This window comes from Panthera tigris, chromosome E1 (assembly GCF_018350195.1).
Source record: "Panthera tigris isolate Pti1 chromosome E1, P.tigris_Pti1_mat1.1, whole genome shotgun sequence".
Taxonomy (NCBI): domain Eukaryota; kingdom Metazoa; phylum Chordata; class Mammalia; order Carnivora; family Felidae; genus Panthera; species Panthera tigris.
Window position 1 is genome coordinate 24913555 of NC_056673.1, and position 26719 is coordinate 24940273.

Genomic DNA, 26719 nt, shown 5'->3' on the forward strand with positions numbered 1-26719 from the left:
GCAGTTTCAAACCCCCAGAAATGTAACCTTTAACCAGTCAACATAGGAATTTCTTTGTCAGTACTAGGAAATTTACTGATAGACTCCTACCATTCCCCTTAAGAGGGAGACCTTGCCTAAAACAGTGGAATCTTTGCTAATAGTTTCCCTTTTTCCACTCCCTCTCTACCTTTAAAAACCTTTAGTTTAAAAAAAAAAAAAAAAAAAAAAAAAAAAAAAAAAAAGGGGGCGCCTGGGTGGCTTGGTCAGTTAAGCGTCCGACTTCGGCTCAGGTCATGATCTCACGGTCCGTGAGTTCGAGCCCTGCGTCGGGCTCTGTGCTGACAGCTCAGAGCCTGGAGCCTGTTTCGGATTCTGTGTCTCCCTCTCTCTCTGCTCCTCCCCTGTTCATGCTCTGTCTCTCTCTGTCTCAAAAAAATAAATAAACGTTAAAAAAAAAAAAAAATTAAAAAAAAAATAAGAAAAAAAAAAAAAAAACCTTTCCTTTTCTGTAAGCCCTTGGAAGCTCCCTACTACTTGCTAGACAGGATGCTGCCAAATTCATAAATTGATTAATAAAGCCAATTAGATCTTTAAAATTTCCTTGGTTGAATTTTTGTTATTTAGCAACCTGACCCACTTTCTCCCTTTTTTTAAAGTTTATTTATTTTGAGAAAGAGAGCAAGAGAGCGTGACTAAGGGAAGGACAGAGGGAGAGAGAGAATCCCAAGCAGGCTCCACATTGTCAGGGCGGACAGAGCCTGACGTGGGGCTCAATCCCACAAACTGTGCGATCGTGACCTGAGTCAAGATTAAGAGTTAAATGCTTAACTGACTGAGCAACCCAGGCACCCCCTGACCCACTTTCTTAAAATAAACTATCTGTGAATTACTAACCCTATCATTCTCAGTCATTAAGTGCCCCAATAACCTGGCACATTAGTACAATTACATAAGAAACTTTTGTTTAGAATTCTAAGTAGGCATACACTCTACCAAGCAGAGTTAAAAGTGAAATCAAGAACCTTCCCGTGAATTAAAAAAAAAAAAAAAAAAAAAAAAAATCGCCCTGCTGAAAAGGTAGGAGGAAAACCGTATGGCCTGCCTGCCCAGTAAGAAGATAGCAGACATGATCTTTAATTCCTAGAGGGCTCAAGAAACAAAAACAATGGCAGCAAGGGAAAAGAGTGAAAAGTAAAGAAAGAATATATCATGTTTAACCACATACTTCAAAAGAGAAGGTGGATGAAATGACAAGGGATTATGGAAGTCAAAAATTGTTTGCTAAAACAATCTACTAAACCCTGGTTAATTTTTCAGCCAAAAACCCAGGCAAGAGTTGTAGCTTAAAATGGTCCTCTCTAGCTATATAGCATGTTATAGTTTACTGAACAACCCAAAACAAAACAAAAAAACCCTTAGCATATCAATATAATCCACCTAGGGTACAAGTATACATGCCAGGCAATTTTCTACCCATTCAATGGAGACTTAGCTTTTTTCCCCTTATTAAATGCATGTAAGTCTTCATCTACTAAACAAAGCAGAGAAAAGTATTGGTATCATCCACTTTTTAAAGAACTTCCAAAAAGAATTCACTCACCTACAATAGGTTGAAAAATCATATAAGAAACAAAGGCCTCTGTAGCTTTCTCTGTCAAAAAGGCTACATTGAAGGCTTTAAACATGGTTTGTACATCTGTCACTTCAAAAGGAGTAAAAGAGCCTAGTAAATAACCCTTAATACATTGAGTAAGAAGAAAGATGAAAACTATGTTACAGCAGAACAAAACCCAACCATGATCAATTTTAAACACACAGCACAGCAAATCTTTTACAATCATCAGTGAGCAAAGAATAATTCCTAACAGAAAGTAATAGAGCAAATTTCTCCAATTATACATCAGAGGATTAGTTATAAGATTACAGCAAGAAAGCATCTTTTTTACAAACTTCAAAATGATTAATGATTGATTTCAGAACTAATTAGTAAGGAATAAAAATTTCAAATTAAGAATAAATTTAGAGCAATAACTACCCAGTTCTAGGATTCAAAAGCATTTGCAAGTGTAGTGTCCAAGTCAATTTCCATGGTCTTAAGCCACATAAGAAATTTATTTGAATTCTAGACAGTTTTTATAGCATAGCTCATTAAGCAGGCAGCCACTTATTACACATACTTTTGTGTTTTTGAATAGCACCAACAAATCTAGTGGAATTTACAGAAGCAGCAAAAATCTAGGATCAGCACAAGAGTTACAAAGAATACTTACTAAAAGCACAACAACACATTTTTCCTCTCATGTTATCTTTCAAAGAGAATTGAAAAAAATATATGCTAGGGTGCCATGGAAGCAAGGCAAATACTTTTATTCAATGGAAAATTAAATCAAGAATGTTTCACAGTGATTCTATTTCACTGTTCCTTGATTTTGACATTTTCCCCAAAGACAAAATTTGGTTAGGTAGAAGCCAATGCTTTGCTATAATTCTTACCAAACAATATGTGTAAGAATCTCCATATATAATTTGAATATAACCTTTAAGAAAGGCATAAAACTAATTCTATTTAATTTCAAGGGAGGGATGATAGTGATTATAGAGTTGGTTTGGGTTCTTACATACTAAGTTATATTAATTATAATAACATTGTGGCATTATTAACACAAAGTCTGAGATTTTGTGTAAATGGATGAACTGATTACTTCTGCTGAAGAACAATGTCAAATATTTACAAAGTAAAAGCACAAGGCAAGTCCTGCCTGTCAATAAAATTTAACGTAACAGAAATCAAGGGGGAGCTTTTTGTATGTAATACATCAAAATGGGAACTTTCATGTCATTTTGATAGGCTTGATGTTTTTCAAAGCCAATGTATCATTTTAGTTTTCAAAAATATATCCTTCATTTTATATATATTATCTGTCTTTTTATAAAGGCTCTGTGGGCCAAGCATGAGAAATGTATCATGTTTTCTCAAAAAAAGTCCCCCAAAACACCAACCAACAAACAAAAATATGATATTGCAAAAGAAATTACTTTCAGATATTTGAGTGGAGGTGAAAAGATTAGTTAGTCAGTCACAGACTGACAGATTTTACCTTAGGTCAAGGAAATAATTTACAATGGATGGTTTTCAAAGAAAAAAAGTATATGAAATATATTTCTATTTATTTTCTTTGTATGTTGACTAGCCAGAAAAAGAAACAACTCTTCTCAGTTTGCTGCTGAGATTTTGCCACTACCCCATCTAGTCTTGCGCATGACCATAGATCTAAGCCCCATTGATGATTTACTGATTCTGAATGAAAGCAGATGGGAATGTGTATTAGTACAGTGGCACCAGACTTCGAGCAACTTGGGTTTTGTTTGTTTGTTTGTTTCAACAAATGCATGGTATTCTTGCTGCATTCTTAAGTTACCTCTTGGTAAATGCTGAGGAAACATTCTCAGGCTCATCATACCCATATTCACCCAGATGTTAGACTGCTGTGTCCGAGTGGCAGGCTGCTGTCTTAGGAAGAGAAGATATCGAGGAAATAACTCTAGCTCTGGGATTTCTGTCTTGCTATTCTTGATTACCTGTTGTCATGAAAGATATAATGTGATCACTATAAAAGAAGAAACAAAATTTGTCATTTTTATCTAATTTCTGAGATGTATGTATGTATGTATTTAGAGCGAGCAAGGGAAGGGCAGAGAGAGTGTGGGAGAGAGAATCCCAAGTAGGCTCCCTAGTGTCAGCGCAGAGCTTGGTGTGGGGCTCGAACCCACGAACTGCAAGATCATTACCTGAGCTGAAATCAAGAATTGGACGCTTAACTGACGGAGCCACCCAGGAGCTCCATGGACAAATTCCTAGGACTAGAGGTATAAGTCAAAAAGTATGGAAGGTCGTATCATTAACTACAAGTCCTTTTGCCAAAGCGTAGCAATTTTCTTAAAAGTGTATGAACGTACTTCTCTCATAAGATATTCTCCGAAATGTATGAACATTTATTTTACAATATTCTCAGAAACCTATGAATGTGCTTCTCTCATAAAACCTTATCATTGGACATCATTTGAAAACACCTTATTTCTTCAATAAAGAATATAATAAATTTGCTTCAATTTTTATTTATTTTATTACTTAGGATAAAAATGTTTTCATATAAAAATTTGCTATCTAGGGGCACCTGGGTGGCCCAGTTGGTTGGGCGACTGGCTTGATTTTGGCTCAAGTCATGATCTCACCATTTATGAGAATAGGCCCCACCCATATTAGGTTCTGTGCCTGCTTGGGATTCTCTCCCTCCTCTGTCCCTTCCCTGCTCTCTCAAAAAAAAAAAAAGAAAAAAAAAACCTTTAAAAAAAATTTGCTATCTATGTTCTACTGTGTAACTGGTTTGTTCAGTGTATTTTTGTCTATGATTAAAACAACTACATTGGATGTACAAAACTAAGACTTATGTTGTTGAAACAGGATTTTTCTGGGGCACCTGGGTGGCTCAGTCAGTTAAACATCTGACTCCTGATTTTGGCTCAGGTCAGGATCTCAAGGTTTGTGGGATCAAGCCCAGTATCAGGCTCCGTGCTGACAGCACGAAACCTGCTTGGGATTCTCTCTCTCTCTCTCTTGTTCTCTCTGCCCTTCTCGCTTGTACTCTCTCTCTCAAAATAAATAAACCTTAAAAAAAAAAAAAAAGAAACAGAATTTCTCAGTAATCCCCTGCAATAATGTGTTTGCCCGCCCAAAGATACAGGAAAACATTTCATTATAAAAATATTGCTCTATGAATTTTAAGAGTTGAACATTATCAAATTAGTATTCCAAAAGGATAGCAGAATTAACACTCTTTAAAACGTAAAATTCTACATAATGTTTAACAGTCTCCAGTGATCAGGCTTTATTTTATTTCCCTCTGCCCTAGTAACCAGTGTTTTCTGCAATAGAGCATTTTTCAACACCAAAAGGGGGCAGTAAAGAACCAGATAAAAACAATGATACAAACCACACTTTTAGTACTTTTTCTTAAAATTCTGACAGGCTATAGTATGGCACTCGAAAAGCTCCACTTGGGAGGTTTTTCAAATCCTACTTAAATGATAAGCAGTAACTCTCTCCCTGGTATTCTCCTCTAAGACTGCTAGAAGAAGTCTGTCCACTTCTAAACAGGCACTGACAGCTACAAAACCAACCATCATTCTTATGGTTTCAGTTTTACATGATTTGAGGAAAAATTAATAATTCAGTATCTGAGGCACCTGCCTGGCTCAGAGGAACATGTTACCCCTTGGTCTCGGGGTAGGGAGAGATTACTTAAATAAAAAAAATAATAACAGTATCTGTAGTTGTAAAGCCATATAAAAACATACCTTTGGCAGAATCTGAACTGATAATGAAGTAGTTTTTATAATGCCCATCTTGCTTGCCAAGATAAAAGTGCTTTCGTGAGCAAATTACAAATTAACAAATTCTTATGTACAAACATACAAAACACATTTATTTACATTTTAATTATTCTTGTCTTTGAACTTCTTAACCTCAGTGACAACTGCAAACAACAGATGCAATTCCATTTGCAGGAATTTACCGTAAAGAGATCACCACACCATGTTGGGAAAGAAAACGCTCACCAGAAATTTTTTTTTCCAGAAATTTTTTTTAATAATTAGGTGCTAGAGGCAAACTAAATGCCTATCAGTAGGTGATTAGTTAATAAATTATGATTTATGTACATATGCAAGTGTATATATATGCAAAGTATATAAAGGAACACTATGCAATTACTGAAAATAATGGTACAGATCTAGATTTACTGACCTAGAATGATATCCACAGCATCTATGTTAGATTGAAAATAGCAGTCACAAAACATCAGGTATAAGATGATTCAATTTCATAAAATTACCCACACATATCTACTTACATATGTATATGTATGAGTAGGCACAGAGGAATGCACACTGCTTAGAAAGATACACACCAAAATGTTAATAGTGGTTATCTTTTAAGTAGTAGGATTTGGCATTATTTTTATTTCTTTGTTTTTTTTTGTGTGTGTGTCACTTATCACTGAGCATGTACAACATGTACAAATTAAGTATTTTTTAAAAATATTTTATTTATTTATTTATTTATTTATTTATTTTTAAAAAATTTTTTTAACATTTATTTATTTTTGAGACAGAGAGAGACAGAGCATGAGCGGGGGAGGGTCAGAGAGAGAGAGAGAGACACCCAGAATCCGAAACAGGCTCCAGGCTCTGAGCTGTCAGCACAGAGCCCGATGCGGGGCTTGAACTCACAGACCGCAAGATCATGACCTGAGCTGAAGTCGGACACTTAACCGACTGAGCCACCCAGGCGCCCCTATTTATTTTTGAGAGAGAGTGAGCACGAACAGAGAAGGTGCAGAGAGAGGGGGAGAGAGAGGATCTGAAGCGGGGTACACACTGTCAACAGAGAGTCAACGTGAGGCTGGAACTCCCAAACCATGAGATCATGATCTGAGCTGAAGTCGGATGTTCAACTGACTGAGCCACCCAGGTGCCCCCTTGGTGTGTATATGTATCTATATACTTTAATAATTTGTATTTTATTTAGAGAGAGAAAGAGTGAGCACAGCAGGGGAGAAGGGCAGAGTGGGTGGGGGGGAAGAGAGAGAGAGACAGAGAAAGAGAGACAGAGAATCTTAAGCAGGCTCCACACTCAGTGCAGAGCCCAATGTCGGGCTCGATCTCACAACTGTGAAATCATGACCTGAGCTGAAATCAAGAGTCGGACGCTCAACTGACTGAGTCACCCAGGTGCCCCAAAGATATTATTTAAATAAATAGTATGACTTATATAAGTATGAAGGTGAAAAACATTAATTTTTAACCTTGCCATGCCAATACATTTAGTATTCTCTACCTGAAAACACCATATTTAAATTTTTTTACAGCACTTTTTCCTGTAAGCAGGCAAATTTAGAGATTAAAAAAATACTATTAAGCCAGTAAAATGCAGCTTTGATCTAGTAAAATTACTTTAATATTTGTCTGACCTCAATGTAGAAACATGACCTTGCATGGGGCTCTGAAAAACTCATTTAATAATTATAATGATGATGATGATAATATTAGCAATAGTCAATATTTACTGACCACTTACTATAAATCAGATGCTGTCCTAATCATACATATTATTTAATTATCAAAACTCTAATGAAGTAGATATTGTTATCTTCATTTTACAGAGGAGGACACTGGGATTTAGAGATTGGAACACTGGTAATCCAAATCTAGGCAGCCTCTAAAACATCAAAGTATATATGTGTCAAACATAATTATCAACAATGTTTTCCCTGTAGATATAGAATATTAAGATACAGCAGGAAAGTCCCAGAAATTAAGGGGTGCCTGGGTGGCTCAGTCAGTTAAGTGTCCAACTTTGGCTCAGGTCATGATCTCAAGGTTCGTGGGTTCAACCGTGTTGGGCTCTGTGCTGATAGCTCAGAGCCTGGAGCCTGCTTCAGATTCTGTCTCCCTCTCTCTCTGTGCCTCCCCTGTTAGTGCTCTGTATCTGTCTCTCAAAAATGAATAAAAACATTAAAAAAATTTTTTTTAAGATACAGCAGGAGGGGCGCCTAGGTGGCTCAGTCGGTTAAGCGGCCGACTTCAGCTCAGGTCACGATCTCGCGGTCCGTGAGTTCGAGCCCCGCGTCGGGTTCTGGGCTGATGGCTCAGAGCCTGGAGCCTGCTTCCGATTCTGTGTCTCCCTCTCTCTCTGCCCCTCCCCCGTTCATGCTCTGTCTCTCTCTGTCTCAAAAATAAATAAAAAAAAAACGTAAAAAAAAAAAAAAAAAGATACAGCAGGAAAGTCCCAGAAATTAAGTGACTAACTGAAGGACTACCCCCGCTCCTGATAAATAAAGTATATATAAAGACTATAGATAAAGAATAAAGTACATATAGTATATATATCTATGTATATTCATATTTATATGTATCTGTTTAGGGGTCCTGATGACAAATACAGTAGGAAACTTTTGGAGCCAAGAAACACAATACTAAATTCCTGATTCCAACTTAAACACAATTTTTAATAAACATAATTATTAATAACTCAAAATCAACATCAAAATTATACACTAGAGCTTTATAGCAGATTTTACTCTTTTTAGAAGTGATCTAAGTAACTGTATCTCATCCATGCAAACTTTCCTAGTATAAGAAAGTTCTATCTTGGGGCAAGTTCTATCTTGGGGCTGCCTTGGTGGCTCAGTCAGTTAAGTGTCCAACTGCTGATTTCGGCTCAGGTCATGACCACATGGTTTGTGGTATTGAGCCCCACACTGGACTCCATGCTGTCAGCTTGGGACTCTCTCTCTCTTCCTGTCTTTCTGCTCCCCCCCCCCCCACACGCTCTCTCTCAAAATAAATAAATAAACGCTTAAAAAAAGAAAGTTCTATCTCAGACATTGTATGAAGGAGAGTGTTTCTTGATCTACAAAAAGAACCTTTTTACAAAGTATTTTACTGCATTGACAATGCAAAGTATTCAGGGTAATGAGTCCTGTTGTTTACTGTATAAGCACAACAGATGTTGTATAGTAAACTCATTAATATTTTGATATTATATACTTCAAGTCTTTTAAATTATTTTAGAACATTTTATTTGTGCTCTGAATGACTCATCCTAGTAATGGCAACAATCAGCATTCACAAGCCTTGAATTCCTGTTATCATTTGTTGTGATCATTTTTGTGTCCTTCCTTCAAAAAGACAAAACACAAAAATCTACCAACCGCTATGGGAAGAATCAATCCCTAACTGGATGCCTGTGTGGTTAATGCAAATTACAGTTTCAGAAGTAACTACTACACCACTTCCTCTATATTCACTGAACTTTTTGGCACCGGCTTTCAGACTTCTGCTCAGCCTAAGTCCTGCATTATCCTAAAGTCTGTGTTTATGTGGATGACTTATTTAATAGCCTAGCCTCATAATATCCTTGACTTTACTTAATTCAGTGACTATTCTCTCCACTCCATGTAGCCACACACTCCCATAAACACATCACTGAAGAGTTGGTACCTAAAACAGTGCTCAGTAAATGTCTGAACAAATGAATGAATACATGTAAAAGGAACATAAATTTTGTTCAACTAATTTACAGATACTGAGTATTCTGCTGTCACAGGTAAGAACTAATTTGTAGATAGTGAAATTCATATAGAAAAGTAACAGAAGACCCAAACTAGGACTGTTCCTTAGATAAAGCACTACTAGTTATACTTACAGGTCTAGGAAGGGCCAGGTTTGCTCCATACCAGTGATAAAGTGCTCTCCACACAGGTTCTGGAACCATTTCATAATCTCTTCCGTGGATCAGCTGTGGGGTTCGTTTTAATCGTCCTCCTTCTAGTGTTAACGATGTAGCCTTAGAAAGAATGGAACACAAATGTTGATTTTTAGTATTTTTAGTATTTTACAGAGTCTTGTGTTTTAACATAACCTAGACACAGGAGAACAAACACGTATGTCACGACTCAGTTTTATGTTACTGGAAAAAAAATGAATTTTCTATAAGAGATTTTTATTTGTAACTTTCAAAATAAATTATTTAAGGAAGATAACTCAAGGAAAATTATTTGAAAAATCATTAGAGCATCTGGAAATAAGACTGGTTTTCACAGATTTCTTTCAAACACAGTAGAAAATATTATTTTAGGGAAAAAAAATCCACATAACAATAAAATTACATTTTCACAGTAGCTGTCCTAAGAATTTTTTTTTTTTTTTTACATTTATTTATTTTTGAGAGACAGAGAGACAGAGCACAAGTGGGGAGGGGCAGAGAGAGAAGGAGACAGAATCCAAAGCAGGCTCCAGGCTCTGAGCTGTCAGCACAGAGCCTGATGCAGGGCTCAAACTCACAAACTGCAAGATCATGACCTGAGCCGAAGTCAGACACTTAACCGATTGAGCCACCCAGGAGCCCCAAGAATACTTTTAAAGATTACTACTGCTTCTATATCATAAAATATTCTCTAAATCATAAAATATTCTCACAGATGTGTACTATGCAGAGATATCCATCTACACCAGGTTAATTAAGTGAATCATGAATGTATGAATGTTGTGCTATGTGTTAAAACCCCTAGAAAGAAATTTATTTGCCACTTGAAAGAGAATTATTTTAAGTAGATGTCAAATCACTTACCTTTACTGGTTCTTGAGTTACTAATGGCTGGTTATCAATAGCCCCTGGTTTCTGAGGACTGAGATGCAACAAAATGTTCCCATTGGCTCCTAGCAAACATTGGTTGTTGTTGTCAGAAGTGTTATGCTGTCGAGCAAAGCACATATCTGCCCCTGGTGTGGCAGAATACAGAAAGCCTGTAAGGGAAAAGAGGATGGAATCTCTTTATTTTTAGTTATTATACATAGGCTTGAAGATATGAACTCAGTGTCCATGTATTATGCTATTTTTGTGTTGGCATGTCAGTCAGTACAGTATAATATTCTGATAACTCTGTAGAAGATAGGAAATATACATGTATTTTTTCTGGAAAACACCTAGCATAACACTAGGTGGAAGAAAAGCTTTAAAAACTGTCACCAAATGGACATTTGGCCAACCTCCTAAAATATCTAGTAAGTCACAAGAATTACACATCCTTTGACAGAAAAAGAAGTATGGCCAAATAGCTGGGCTCTCACACAGTCACCTCTAATTCTTCTCTTCCACCTATAAACACATTCCAAATGTTCTTAGTAGATAATGGTGATAAGAAGAAGTATTAAAAAAAAGAGGGGGGGAGGAAAAGAGGGGAAGAAGAAGGGGTAAGGGGTAGGGATAGGGGGTAGGGGGAGGAGGAGGAGAAGTCTCTAAACCAAAGGGAAGGAGCTAAAACAAGAATAGAAGAGTACCAGAGGGGAAGGAATGGTTTCCTAATAAACTTATTTCAAAGGAAGACATACAGGTTACAAAAGAAAGATGCACACAGAAAAATGATTAATGATGACCTAGAGTTGTGAACCTCAATGGTATTTTAAGGTATTTCAAGTCTAAACTATAGGCTAATCTAGGGTAAACATTCTAGCCATCAATCACTTTAAATCTCCTATCTGTGGCACTGCTTAGCCTGTGGATAGCACAGGTCAGAGTGAGCACATATCAAAAAGGACCTTAAGAGGGTTAAGAAATAATCTTGGTGTTAAGGCTCATGAGAGGGAGCACTTCTAGGGCTGCTAAGTGATCACTATAATGTCAGATGGGGAACAAGGAGTAGATTCTACAAAGAACTTTGTAGAGAAGATGCTAGCTCTGTCCAATTTGAATGCTCCCTCCATGGAAAGGAAAAAAGATCTCAAAGATGAAATAACAAGAAAGTAAGTCTAAGAGTCCTGCTACTGTTATCAGCAGAGTAACAGGGATCAACTCAATTCAGTTGGGCCACAAAAACATCAAGCCATTTCATCCAAATGTATAGAAACACTGAATTTTAGATAGGTACCAAGGAGTGAGGGGGATTATGGGAAGCATTATGACTTTTGTCAATAGTTTTACAAAATAATCCCCCAGTTCTGGCCTGAAATGTCTGTAGAATCTGGTATGAGGATGCTTTAAATCCAATGAAAGCAGAGAGAGTCTTGGAGATGGAAATTTAGACTTTTCTCAAAAATAGTCTTCTTAAATCTAAACTTATTAACAAAATATTTTTTAAGTTATTTTGAGAGAGAGAGAGAGAGAGAGAGAGAGAGAAAGAGTGAGAGAATGAGTGAGAGAGACAAAGAAAGAGTGAGCGGGGACAGGGCAGAGAGATGGGGCAGAGTATCTGAAGAGTATCACAATGTGGGGCTTGACCTCACAAACTGTGAGATCGTGACCTGAGCGGAAGTCCTATGTTTAATCAACTGAGTCACCCAGGCACCCGACAAAATAATTTAATATGGAGAGAAGTGGCTTAATCAGTGAATATATTTTCAAATTGAGAGATTAATGAAGTAGAATATAGAAGAGCTTCTCTTTGTAAAGCTACTAATGAATTCAAGAAACATAATTGACCATTTCATTCAAAACTTATTTCTGTGAATGGGCCAGCATTACCTTGATTCCAAAACCAGACAAAGATCCCACAAAAGGAGATTTCCCCATGGATACAAAAATTCTCAACAAGATACTAGCAAACCAAATCCAACAATACATTAAAAGAATTATTCACCACGATCAAGTGGGATTTATTCCTAGGCTGCAGGGCTGGTTCAATATTCACAAGTAATACAAAAAAGATAAGAACTACACAATCCTCTCAATAGATGCAAGAAAATTGTTTGACAAAATACAGCATCTTTTCTTGATAAAAAAACTCTCAAGAAAATAGGGATAAAAGGAACATACCTCAAGATCATAAAAGCCATATATGAAAGACCCACTGCTAGTATCTTCCTCAATGGGGAAAAACTGAGACCTTTCCCCCTAAGGTCAGGAACATGACAGGGACGTCCACTCTCACCACAATTGTTCAACATAGTGTTGGAAGTCCTAGCCTCAGCAATCAGACATCAAAAAGAATTGGCAAGGAAGAAGTCAAACTTTTACTCTTCACAGACAACATGATACTCTACGTGGAAAACCCAGAAGACTCCACCAAAGAACTGCCAGAACTGATACATGTACTCAGCAAAGTCACAGAATATAAAATCAACATACAGAAATATGTGGCATTTTTTTTTAACTTTATTCATTTTTGAGAGACAGAGCATGAGCAGGGAAGGGGCAGAGAGAGAGGGAGACACAGAATCCGAAGCAGGCTCCAGGCTCCAAGCTGTCAGCACAGAGCCCAACGCGGTGCTCGAACTCACGAACTGTGAGATCATGACCTGAGCCAAAGTCGGATGCTCAACTGACTGAGCCACCCAGGTGCCCCCAGCCAGAAATATGTGGCATTTCTATACACCAATAATGAAGCAGCAGAAGGAGAAACCAAGGAATCAATCCCATTTACAATTGCACCAAAAACCATAAAACACCTAGGAATAAACGTAACCAAAGACGTAAAAAAGATCTATATGCTGAAAACTATAGAAAGCTTATGAAAAACTGAAGACACACAAAAAATGGGAAAACATTCCATGCTCCCGGATTGGAAGAACAAATATTGTTAAAATTGTTACTATCCAAAGCAACCTAAATATTAAATGAATTCCCTATCAAAATAACACAGAATTCTTCACAGAGCTAGAACAAACAATTCTAAAATTTGTACGGAACCAGAAAAGACCTCAAATAGCCAAAACAATCCTGGAAAAGGAAAAACAATCATAATTCTGAACTTTAAGATGTATTACAAAGCTGTAATCATCAAGACAGTACGATACTGGCACAAAAACAGACACATAGATCAATGGAACAGAATAGAGAACCCAGAAATGGACCTACGAATATATGGTCAACTAATCTTTGACAAAGCAGGAAAGAATATCCAATGGGAAAAAGACAGTCTCTTTAGCAAATGGTGCTGGGAAAACTGGACAGCAACATGATGAAGAATGAATGTGGATCACTTTCTTACACCATACACAAAAATAGACCCAAAATTGATGAAAAACCTATACGTTAAGACAGGAGACCATCAAAATTCCAGGGGAGAAAACAGGCAACAACCTCTTTGACATCAGCTTGCAACAACTTCTTAATAGATATGTTTCTGGAGGCAAAGGAAACAAAAGCAAAAACGAACTATTGGGAGCTCATCAAGATAAAAAAACTTCTGTACAGCAAAGGAAACAATCAGCAAAACTAAAAGGCAACTTTTGTAATGGGAGAAGATATTTGCAAATGACATATTGGATAAAGGGTTAGTATCCAAAATCTATAAAGAATTTATAAAACTCAACACCCAAAAAACAAATCCAGTAAAGAAATGAGCAAAAGACATGAACAGACACTTTTCCAAAGAAGACATCTACATGGCTAACAGATACATGAAAAGATGCTCAACATCATTCATCATCAGGGAGATACAAATTAAAACACAGTGAGATACCTCACACCACCTCACACCTATCATATTGGCTAAAATTAAGAAATCAGGAAACAATGGATGTTGGTGAGAATGCAGAGGAAAGGGAACACTTTTGTACTGGTGGTGGGAATGCAAACTGGTGCAGCCACTCTGGAAAGCAGTATGGAGGCTCTTCAAAAAATTAAAATAGAGCTACCCTACAACCTAGCAATTGCACTACTAGGGATATATCCAAAGGATACAAAAATGCTAATTCAAAGGGGCACATGTATCCCAATGTTTATAGCAACACTATCAACAATAGCCAAATTGTGGAAAGAGCCCAAATGTCCTTTGAATGACAAATGGATAAAGAAGATGTGTATATATACACAATGGAATATTGGCAATCAAAAAGAATGAAATCTTGCCATTTGTAAAAATTGCAACAACGGGGATGGAACTAGAGTGTAGTATGCTAAGTGAAATAAGTCAGTCAGAGAAAGATAAATATCACGATTTCACTCATATGTGGAATTTAAGAAACAAAACAGATGAACATAAAGAAAGGGAAGGAAAAATAAGATAAAAAGAGAGAGGCAAACCATAAGAGACCCTTAAATACAGAGAGCAAACTTATTGGATGGGTTGCTGGATGGGTGTTGGGTAGGGGGAGTGGGCTTACTGGGTGATGCACATTAAGGGGGGCACTAGTTAGGGGTGCATGGGTGGCTCAGTTGGTTGAGTGTCCGACTCGTGGTTTCGGCTCAGGTCATAATCTTATGGTTTTGTGAGTTCGAGCCCCACATAGGGCTCTGTGCTGACAGAATAGAGCTTGCTTGGGATTTTCTCTCTCCCTCTTTTTCTGCCATCCCCCCATTCACACTGTCTCTGTCTTTCTCAAAAATAAATAAACTTTAACAACAACAACAAAAAGGAAGCACTTGTTGGGATGAACACTGGGTGTTATATGTAAGTGATGAATCATTAAATTATACTTCTGAAATCATTATTACATTATATGTTAACTAATGTGGATTTAAATTAAATTTAAAAATTAAAAAATAACTGGGGCGCCTGGGTGGCGCAGTCGGTTAAGCGTCCGACTTCAGCCAGGTCACGATCTCGCGGTCCGTGAGTTCGAGCCCCGCGTCAGGCTCTGGGCTGATGGCTCAGAGCCTGGAGCCTGCTTCCGATTCTGTGTCTCCCTCTCTCTCTGCCCCGCCCCCCCCCCCGTTCATGCTCTGTCTCTCTCTGTCCCAAAAATAAATAAAAAACGTTGAAAAAAAATTAAAAAAAAAAAAAATTAAAAAATAAAACACCCCCTCCACCTCAAAACTTATTTCTGTGAATGAAAGCCTGATTATATCCTACCAAGCACACTCTCTGACAAAGTATACTTCTTTAAGAAGTAACCCTGAATAAACTTTATGGGAAACAAGTCATACTTACCACTGCCAGCCGTTTCTGAGGCTTCAGACGCAGTAGAAATGTTGTCTGAAAATCTCTCCTCTGTGGTGTTCATATAACTGAGGCCGCCACCTCCGATTCTATCTTCACTTTGCTCTACAGAGTGTACTGCTGTTCCAAATGAGTGTTTTCCTCCATTCAGAATAGATGATGGCTCAATTACAACAGGGCTGGCATCCTAAAAATCATGAAGTCAGAGATTAAGGCATAAGATGAATCCCCAAATTATCTATTGCTTCTAATTCTCCTATAGTTAGCTACCACCAATTAAGAACATTTTTTTAATAGAGAAGATACAATTTTTTAAAATATTTTTTAATGTTTTGCTTTATTTTTGGGAGAGAGAGCACGAGCAGGAGAGGGGCAGAGAGAGAGGGAGACACAGAATCCGAGGCAGGCTCCAGGCTCTGAGCTGTCAGCACAGAGCCCAACGCTTGGCTCGAACTCACAAGCAGCGAGATCATGACCTGAGCCAAAGCCGGACGCTCAACCGACTGAGCCACCCAGGCCCCCCCAAGAACATTTTACCATATAACTAAATTTTAATTTCTTCAAAGGGGAAGAGGTGGACTGGGAACATATTGCAAAGCACTCTGTAACACAAAGTGAGTGAATGAATGAGTGAGTGAGTGATGTATGTATATATGTATTTTTGAAGTAATCTTATGCCCAATGTGGGGCTTAAACGCATAACCCTGAGATCAAGAGTCACATGCTCTACCAACTGAGCCAGCCAGTCAGGTGCCCCCGACATAAAATTATTTAGAGTTTATTCTGTTGAAAATTGAAAACCACGGAAGATTTTTTTTGATATTAAAAAATTAAATATTTGCTCTTTTTATTATTACAGATTATAGTGTTACTGTAGGAAATCTAGAAAAATATGAACAAAAATATTACAAGTATTCAGATTCCAGCATTTAGCATTAGTTGACACTTTGATGTGTTTATTTTTTTGTGACTGAAAACATGTATGTATATGTAAAAAATAAATAGCATGGAGTACATAGTTAGAATTATGGGGAGTGCTGTGACATACCAGCTATTCGGCCTTTCACAGTAAGTAAATTTCTAAGCTCCAGTTTCTTCAGGAGTACAAATCAGGATAATATTCATATTTATCTTAGAGTTATTGCAAAGATTACATGAGCAACACATGTAAAGTGCCTGGCATTTAGTAAATGTGAACTATCATTCTGGTTGTTATTAAATTTTATTTTTTTAATTTTTATTATTAAAATGTTTTTTATTTTATTCATTTTTGAGAGAGAGAGAGAGAGAGAGAGAGAGAGAGAAAGTGAGAGTGCAAGCAGGGGAAGGGCAGAGAGAGAGGGGAACAAAGGATCTGAAGCAAGTTCCATGCTGTCAGCAGAGAGCCCAAGGCAGGGCTGGAACTCATGAACTGCGAGATCATGACCTGATGACCTGAGCCAAAGTCAGAAGCTTAACTGACTGAGTCAGCTAGGCACCCCAATATGTATTACATTTAAAAAACAGCATATGGTTTCTTTTTCTTTCACTTAACATTATATTCACAGGATTTTCCTGTGAGAGGGTTTCAAACAGGGGAACACTATAATCCATTTTTTGCTTTAAAACTACAGAAAGGACTAGAGACAGAAACTGAAAATTGAGACACAAGTTAGAAGACTCCTACAATAATTCAAGGCAAGAGATGATAAGCTACTATACCATAAAGCTAGATTCAGAAATAAGGAGATGGAGAAAACATGGACTTAGGATATGTAGGAGGTGAAAAAAATTGACAACTACATGAAAAAGAGGCAAAGATAATTCCAAAGTAGAACCTGAGGTGCTGGTGAAGACAACTAGATGCGAGTTGACACTTTCATAAGGTAAAGTATGTGAGTTAATGGGATCATTTGGGGAAAGAGCTTATTTGGGAATATTCTTGTTTGAGTTACCTAGACACTTGAGTCCTGTGTTCAGGACAGAAAAAGAGGCTAAATATAAAATTCTGGAGCTCAAGAGACTTCCTAAAGCATAAGAAAATGTTGTATGTAGAACAATGAGAGAACAATATTTACAGAATAGACAATGGAAGAATCTGAGAAGGACACTGAATCTGAATGATGAGAGAGAAATCAAGAGATTTTGCAGTACCAGAAGCAGAGACTGCTTGCATAGAATTATTTGCTACTAAGTTTAGTAATGGAAAAACAGAAAGATAAGACTTGCAGAGAAGCAGGAGGAAAGGTGCTATGAGAATGTGCATTGTGAATGTTTTTAGAAGATTAGGATATTTGTAACTGAGAGGGGAAAGAGAAAGACTGAAGGAATTAACCAGTAAAACAAGATCCCGTAGGCATCTGAGGAGATACACAAGAGCATGGGTAGAAGAACTCAAGTGGCATTCAGTAAACACTGACATGCATTTTAGTAGATAAAATTGATCACTGAAGGCACTGCTCATAAAGTAAATAATTGCACCCCAAGAAAAAAAACACATCAAATTTAAAAGACAAACTCCAAGTAACAGCATAGCAATAGCACAGTGGGTGCTTTAGTTTCTTTTAATGCAATTATAGCATCTCTAATTTTAGCCCAAACAGGGAGACACTGTATCAACATTTTATTATATGCTTTCTCCTCTTTGATCTATAAACCAGGTGAATACCATCAATTCGTAGATCCTTCAGAAGCCAGTTCTGAAGAAATTTCAGTGCCTTTAATAGAGTGGCAAGAAGAATGAGAATAAAACCCAGGTTTCTACAGCCCAATTCACTTTATGGATTAAATTTTTAAAAACAGCAATTGTTTAAAACTTCAAACAATTCAGAAGTATACAAATTCATATTTTAAGTTTTATTTATTTTGAGAGAGAGAGTGAGAGAGAGAGAGAGAGAGAGAGAGAGCAAGCAGGGGAGGGGCAGAGAGGGAGAGAGGGAGGGAGGGAGGAAGAGAGAATCCCAAGCAGGCTCTTCACTGTCAGTGTGGAGCCCAATGCAGGGCTCAAACCCACGAACTGTCAGTGGGATTCTCGGTCTCCCTCTGCACTCCCGCCCTGCCCATGCTCTCTCTTTTAAAATAAATAAACATCTAAAAAAAAAAAAACAAACAGATTAATGTGCTAATCTAATACTTGATCTGCTGATATAACATTTAATAACTTCTCTTTTTAACAGAGAACAGGCTTTAACACTAGTCTTTAAAGGGCAACACTATTTAGCTAGAATTTGATATTATATCTTATTTTCACTGAATTTATTTTTATTTGACCTATTTCTGGAGTGTGACACTGATTTTCTATTTAAGATAGTGATATAGGGGTGCCTGGGTGGCTCAGTCGGTTAAGCATCCGACTTCAGCTTAGGTCATGATCTCGCGGTCTGTGAGATCGAGCCCTGCATCAAGCCCTGTACTGACAGCTCAGAGCCTGGAGCCTGCTTCAGATTCTGTGTCTCCCTCTCTCCCTCTGTCCCTACCCTGCTCGTGCTCTGTCTCTCTCTGTCTCAAAGATAAACATTAAAAATATTAAAAAAAAAAAAAGATAGTGATATAAAGTTTACTTTTAAAATATTTACATAAAAATGATAAAATATAATTAAAATGATAAAGTTACTTACATAAACGTATTAAGCAAATAATAGCATGGGCATTATATGGCAAAATAAGATGACCACAGTACAGAAATGACTAGAAATTGGGAATCTACATTAAATAGGATTTTGGGTCATTGGCATATACACACACACACACACACACACACACACACATATATATATATATATATACACACATACACACACACACACACACACACACACACACACACACACACACACACATATATATTTTTTAAGTAAGTTCTATGCCTAACGTGGGGCTTGAACTCATAATCCAGAGACTGAAGAATTGCATGCTCTATCGACTGAGCCAGTCAGGCACCCCATAGTATTTTAAATTACACTATCCATCAAAGTCAAAATTGTATGGACAACAGAACAAAAGAACCAAAATGACTCATGGCCAAAGAAGTAGACATGTAAATTAGGTTTGAGTAGTTTACATCATTTATCATATGTTTGGCTTTCAGTGTGTGGATTTCACAGCAATTTCTTAGAGATAATACTTATTTTCTCAAAGTTTTTCTGATATTGAGTTCATATCAGCAAAAATGCATTAAATTTAGATTTCAAAAGAAATTTTCAGTGAACAAAAATGACTTATATTACTCCAATGGTTTCTGATTTATTAGGTTTGGAGTGGAACAGAGGCATTTCTTTTCTTTTTTTTAAAAGGTCTTTATGTGATCCTATTATGCAGTCAAAATTGATAGCCATTGTCCTAGTGAGGATTATTGTCTCAAACTTCTGTTTTCATAATGTGCTGCAAATACTGAGAGTATAGTAGTAACTGATTGCTTATTGAATGTATTACTTGCTCCGGAACTTGCTTTTCAGTTCCAATAGTTGATTTTTTTTTTTTTTTTTTTTTTTTTCTTATCTGCCAATACAGTCTTCTTCCTTCGGGGAGAGATATTCTGGAATTTCTCTTTTAGCGGTTCTCCAACTTAGTGGCACATTAGCATCACTTGGGAAGCTTTTAAAATCCCAAGGCCAAGGTGGCACCCAAATCAATTAAATCAGAATTTCTGAGGGTGAGATCAGGGCACCAGGTGTTTTTCTTTTAACCCAGGTGATTCCAGTGCACAGTCAAGTCAGAGAACCACTTTTCTGGAACAATGTGCACACCCCTGAAAAAGTGGCAAATTACATATAGGCTATTTGCTTTGTATTCAATGTCTTCCACATAAAAATAAATAAAATCTGAGAAGGAATAGAGGTCATGGGGGAAGGATGCTCTCAGGATAAGGCAATATGCCTACCACATGGCCTACTGTCAGTCCCACCCACCAGGTCTGAACACAGGTTCTCTTCTTGGCAGTGAATTTAGGTTCTGATTCCTTATTAACTAGACAATCCCATTTCTACAGGGTTTATAGTTGTGATTCCCACAGTCTTCTACCAATTCTCTGATCTCAGGAACAAGATTACATGGAATGGGATAGAGAGGAAGATAAAGAATCCTAAAACTTAACAACCCACAGAGGTCAGTCTCCCTTGTTTAAAGATCAAGGGCCCAAAGCCAAACTCAATCTGGGGTGTGGGTGTAAGGAGTGAGTTGCTAACCAAGATACAAACTGCCTCTAAAAACAGCTGGGAAGGGGGCCTGGATGGCTTGGTCACTTAAGCATCTGACTTCAGCTCAGGTCATGATCTCATGTTTCGTGAGTTCGAGCCCCACACTGGGCTCTCTGCTCTTAGTGTAGAGCTCGCTTTGGATCTTCTGTCTCTCTCTCTCTGCCCTTACCTCACTCATGCTCGTTCGCTCTCTGTCAAAAGTAAACATTAAAAAAATAATAAAGTTAAGCTCTTCTTAAAAAAATAAATAAAATTAAAACTCTAAACAGATTCAGATTTTAGTGAGCTTTTGGGTCATTTACTTCTTTCCTATAAAGAAGGAGTAAGACTGATAGCATAGCCATTTTGAAAGAATAACTTTTGAAAAATTAAAGTCTTCTCCTAGATCACTCCGTTATCGTCCAGAAAAATCACTTTATTTTTGCTGTAACTGTTCTTGACCTTAAATGGTGGGTGCATAACTATCACATGGTTGACAGGAAACTCTTTTTAAAATTTATATTCATTTCTCTATTCCATTTATTTTAAGTTTGTTTATGCACTATAATTACTTTAAGTTTTACAATAATTTAGCAATAGAATTATTTTAATAGCTTATCAGAGACTGAAATCTTTGCTGCCAGTGACTGCACACTGTACCATATGCTTTTAACATGGTGCAGTGAATGATAACCTTTTTAGACTTAGAGAATAAGAGCTTTTCTTCACTTATTTCCCACTGTTCCAACTAGAGTGGTCTGTCTTCTCACTGTCTGACTTTCTTTGCTATTCTAGTAATCTACTGCTCTCGGTGTCCGGCACTGCCTGAAACTGTCACCATTACTCAGGTTCTTTCTTCTTTCCCCTTCCTCCTCTATTTTTCAGGTCATTGCTTCCACTCTTGCTTTCGGTGAAATTATCAACATTTTCAGTCAACTAATCTTTCCTTCTGCATGTTAAGCAAACCAATAATAGTCATATACTGTAGTCACTGGCTCTTTCTGAGAGTGTTATTTCCAGTTGCTCTGGAAATTTTTTTCCCCTAAATATCAAAGGATCTTTTGTTTTGTTTTTAGTGACTTCTGGCTCTGGAACTATTAGCAACTGTCCTGTGTTTTTAAGAAGATAGGTCTCTACAGTAGATAAGGTTTCACCCAGGGTGAAAATTTTCCTCATTCTCTTGAGTCGATGATTCCTAAAAGGGCTATGTGGCACTTTAACATACGATAATTCTATTTTGAGCATTTCATGATTCCTTCTGAGTTGTATCAAATGATTAATGATGTTCCAAAATAAGGGTCAGGATTCATTTTCTTCTCTATCAGTGATGATGCTACTTCTTTTTACACATATGTATATTCCAAGTATTAATTAACTTAAGCAACTACTAGTTATGCCAATTTTATATTACATCAGTCTGCAATGCTGGTTTTCAAAAAATGGAAGGCAGTATAGAGTAACGGAAAAAGCACTAAGGTAGGAATCAAGAGACCCAAGCTCTAGAAATCTAGATTGAGTAATAAAGTAATTGCCTAATACAACTCTGTGCAATTACAAAACCTAAAGAGACCTCAGAGGCTTTGTCTATAAATTCAAAAAAGAGAAGTGCTTCAAATGTTTCTTAGATTAGAAGCATTATGTAATAATAATAAATCATAATAAACAATAAGACTAGTACATGAGTACTAGTACTCATGAGTACTAGTACATGAGTAGTAATACTGCTCCCTCAGTTCTCAAACAGGAGGAAAGACAAACATATATACTACAATGATGACAAACAGAAAAGATTTCACCATTTCTCCTCATTTACATTTTTACAAAGGGAGATTTCACATGGTAGAAATACCTTTGGCTCATTAATGAACAGATTGCATGAGCATATCAAATATTCAACCTCAAGTCAATCATAGCAAATTTGAGGTAAACCACTACAGAGTATGCCATTTTATGGAGACATTAACTAAAGCTAATTGATGGTCTTATTAGGTGGGCAGATTAAGCCCACAGTAAGATCAAATTATCCAAAACAATAAAAACACCAATTAATTTTTCTTAAACAAAGTATTTCCCAAAATTGCTATATACTGCAAAGGTAAATAGAAATCATTAATTACTATTGCTACTGCTGCTAAAACCACTGTTAATATTACTACCATTACTTCCCTAACTTTACATAGGGTTTCTACTTGCCAGGCATGGGGCCAAGTGCTTCACAAATGTTAATTTATTTAATTCTTTATAACAACCCTATTGAAATAATCTTGTTGTTCATATGAAGAAACTGAGGTAGGGAAAGGATAAGTAACTTGTTTAAAGTCATACAGCAAGTAGCAGGTCCAGGACTCTACACAAGGAGTACAAGCTCACTGCTATTATCCTATACTGTTTTCTCAGGCTATTAGGTAATATTTCAGTATTTACTATGTACCAGACACTGTCCTAAAATGCTTCATAGGGGTGTCTGGGTGGCTCAGTCAGTTGAGCGTCCGACTTCCGCTCAGGTCATGATCTCACAGTTTGTGGGTTTGAGCCCCACATCAGGCTCTGTGCTGACTGCTCAGAGCCTGGAGCCTGCTTTGGATTCTGTGTTTCTATCTGTCCCTCCCTGCTCACGCTCTCTCTCTCAAAAATAAACAAACATTAAAAAAATTTTTTTGTTTTAAATGCTTCACATGTATCAGCTCCTTTAATCTTCCTAACATGCTATGATGCAGGTTACTGTTCTTTATCTCATTTTACAGATGAGGCCCAGAATGTCATTTTTTAAAATAGTTATTTGCATATAAAACAAAGTTACCTTTTATTTACTAAAGATCACTTTTCTAATACATATCTTCAGAAAAGACTGCTCTTACTCAATTTACATTTTTCCCCCTTATTAAGTAAGTTGCCTTAAGTCTCTGCTACTTTTCCCTACACATAAATTGATACCTTTCTCACAACAGTTAACCAGTTTCATTTTAAAGTAAACTTTAAGTCTGCATTTGACAGACATACTAGACAACAATACAGAATGCCACAGTGGAGAGAATATGATACTTAAGTGTAGATTTCCACCTCTATATCTCTCCCTTACTACCCTCCACTAATTCTTTTCATGCACAGAAGGGTTATGAGAAGCAAGAGCAAATCAGGTTTGTGTTCTCAACACTGCACTTCTGTCTATTTATGAGAGATGTGCTGCTAAAAACAAGACCTCTACTATGTTCCTACAGGAAATAAAAATAACACTTCAAAACACAAAATGAGGATTTTCTTTGAGTCTGTAGCCAGTAAGACTTTAATAAACATTAATTCTAAGGCCAATTTAAGAATATAAAGAACAAAAAGCATTTCAAGAAAGACTTGATGCTTTACCTCAATGTTTTCATTTTCTACCTACAATCACCATCATTACCTCCTACAAGGTTTGAAGTCATTTGCCTACTTCTCCTTCAAAAACATCAGTCTATTTTTTCCAATTAACATATTTTATATGTGAAAACACAATATTAAACTCTGCAAAATGGAAAAAGAACCAGTTAGAATAATGAAGTAAATAATGTGAACATCTACTAATATTCTGATAAATAAGCAATGACACAAGAGGACATACAGGAAAAAATATGAATCAAACTATCAGGTTAGTGATCATTTGGTTGGTGACCATTTGGTAACTAACGATGAATCTATAGATCAACTGGCTCTCCAAAAATGGGAGAAATATGATTCCTAGCATTACTCTGAGTCTTTTCATACTGAAGAAAAATCCATTCTTTGTTTTACATAAGACTCTAGGGGTGCCTGGGTGGCTCTGTCAGTTAAGCATCTAACTCTTGACTTTGGCTCAGGTCATGATCTCATAGTTCATGAGATTGAGTCCACTGACAGTATGGAGCCTGCTTGGGATTCTCTCTCCCTCTCTCTCTGCCTCTCCCTCACTCGCGTGTGATCTCTCTCAAAATAAACAATCAAAATACACACATACATACATAAAGACTCTAGAATTTTCACTGAGAATTCCTCTTTTAACTCTTTATTTGGAACAATGGCAGATTATCATTTAGAAACTGAATCTAATGTTAGTCCTGAAATTAACTTTGTTGAACAGAAAAATCAACACTTCTTACCCAAGGGTCTTCAACATTTTGATGAAAAAGGTGAACAAATGAAGGATAAGGTAAGTGATGTGGTTGAGATACCACTGGCTTAAAAGTCAGACCTTAGGTTTGATCCCAGTAAGCAAGATATTTAGGTCACCTTTAATTTCAGCCTTAGGTACATCACAGGTAAAATGAATATAATACCACTTTTCTCCCAGGGATATTGTGAGCATTAAATGAGATATGTAAAATGCATATACATGCACCCATGCGTCCATTATCACCTTCCTCACAGAGTTGTTTCAAGGCAGGAAATTTATGTGGCAGTACAAGCACAGAGCTTGGTCTATAGCAAATATATCACACAGGTACTCATTTCTTTCCCCATCAAATCCTCATCTATGTAGAAGGATTTTATTACTGGCCAGGAGCCACCAAAGTCTGATAGAGTTGAAAATCCTATGAAATATTACATAGGGGGGGGTCATACTCACATATTTGACATATTCTTTCCACTGCTGCCACCACTGCATGGAGATGATAAACCAATTGTGTCCTGGTTGCAGACCATACCTGCTCTCTCGTTCTAACCATCCTCTGTACATACAAAAGACATTCAGTATATCAAATAGTATGAAACAGATGACCACATATCCACAAATTATCATTAGAAATTTTTACAAAGGAAAAACATGACACATATACTTGGGGGACTGCCATAGTTTAAATTAGTGAAACACTGGTAAGCCAAATTTAGGAGTCCTAAATACCACTATCAGGCTTCACACTGATGTTTTAAAAACAGCTTTACTGAAGACTAACTTACATAACACAAAATTTACCTGAATTCAGCGTACAGCTCAATGATTTTGGTAAATTTATAAACATGTGCAACCATCACCAGAATCCAATTCTAGAATATTTCAATTACCCCCAAAAGCTATCCTGTACCCACATTTAGTCAAGTTACATTACCACCCTCAGCCCAGGAAACTACCAGTCTATTTTCTATCTCTTACAATTTGCCCTTTTCTGAACATTTCATATACATGGAATAATACAACACATGGTCTTTTATACCTGGCCTCTTTTCCTTACCATAATGTTTTTGAGGTTCATCTATGTTGCAGCAGATATCATTAGTTTGTGCCTTTTAATTCCATTCCAAATATTACTTAAAATCATTCCAAAGGTCTGTATACACATTTTGTTTATCTACCTAACATCTGATAATCTGAAACTGGCAATCTATTTTCCAAAGTGGCTGCACCATTTAACATTCCCATCAGTAAGGTACAATGGTTCTAGTTTTTCCACATTCTTGGTAACACTTGTTATTGCCTGTCTTTTCTATCAAACGTTCAAGTGGGTATGAAGTGGTAACACATGGTGATTTAAAAAAAACTTTTACAGAGGAGAAATTCATAACATAAGGTGTTGATTGCCTATTTTGAATGTACTAATGCCAGTGGACTGTTATGCTTTAAATGGTCACTTTTATGTTATGTGTATTTCTCCAAAACATTTTCATACATCCCAACTGAGTAGTGATACATTAGGCAGTTATTTCCTATTATTCCCTTCCCCCAGCCCTTGACAATCACCATTCTGTTCTCTTTATCTATTCACTTACCTATTCTGGATATTTCGTATAAATAGAATCATACAATATGTGACCTCTTATATCTGGCTTTTTTCATTTGTGAGGTTCATCCATGTTGCTGCACGTAGGAATACATCGTTCCTTTTTACAGCTGAATAATATTCCACAGTATGCATATACCACATTGTGTTTACCTATTCATCCACTGATGGCTACTTGGGCTGTTTCCAATTACTACTTATTGTATACAGTGTTGCTATGAACATTTGTTTACAAGTATTTGAGTCCCTGTTTTCAACTCTTTGGGGTATATACCTAGAAGTGGAATTGCCAGGTTACATGGGATTCCATGTTGAGGAACTACCAACTTTTCCACACAGCAGCTATACCATTTTATATTTCCACAGTGTCCCAATTTCTCCACATCCTTACAAAATTATTTTCCATTTTTTTAAATTA

At 36.8% G+C, this 26719-nt stretch overlaps 1 protein-coding gene and 1 long non-coding RNA gene across 4 annotated transcripts in view; one reads left to right on the forward strand and one right to left on the reverse strand.

Annotated features, from left to right (window-relative positions):
• USP32 (ubiquitin specific peptidase 32) overlaps positions 1-26719 on the reverse strand; it is a 243513-nt gene that overhangs the window by 38002 nt on the left and 178792 nt on the right. Inside the window, exons 12-16 of one of the 2 annotated variants that reach the window (XM_042965446.1) lie at positions 25152-25254; positions 15411-15606; positions 10172-10347; positions 9248-9388; positions 3444-3561 (exon numbers count right to left, since the gene is read on the reverse strand). In XM_042965446.1, coding sequence (XP_042821380.1) covers positions 3444-3561; positions 9248-9388; positions 10172-10347; positions 15411-15606; positions 25152-25254 — 734 coding nt within the window. Of the gene's footprint in view, positions 1-3401; positions 3562-9247; positions 9389-10171; positions 10348-15410; positions 15607-25151; positions 25255-26719 lie in introns of both variants that reach the window. The other variant, XM_042965445.1, reaches the window with a different exon arrangement.
• The window catches only part of LOC122233414, a 129005-nt gene continuing 126764 nt past the window's right edge, over positions 24479-26719 (forward strand). For both annotated transcript variants that reach the window (XR_006210960.1, XR_006210959.1), the window contains exon 1: positions 24479-24734. This is a non-coding gene — a long non-coding RNA (uncharacterized LOC122233414). The remainder of the gene's footprint in view (positions 24735-26719) is intronic.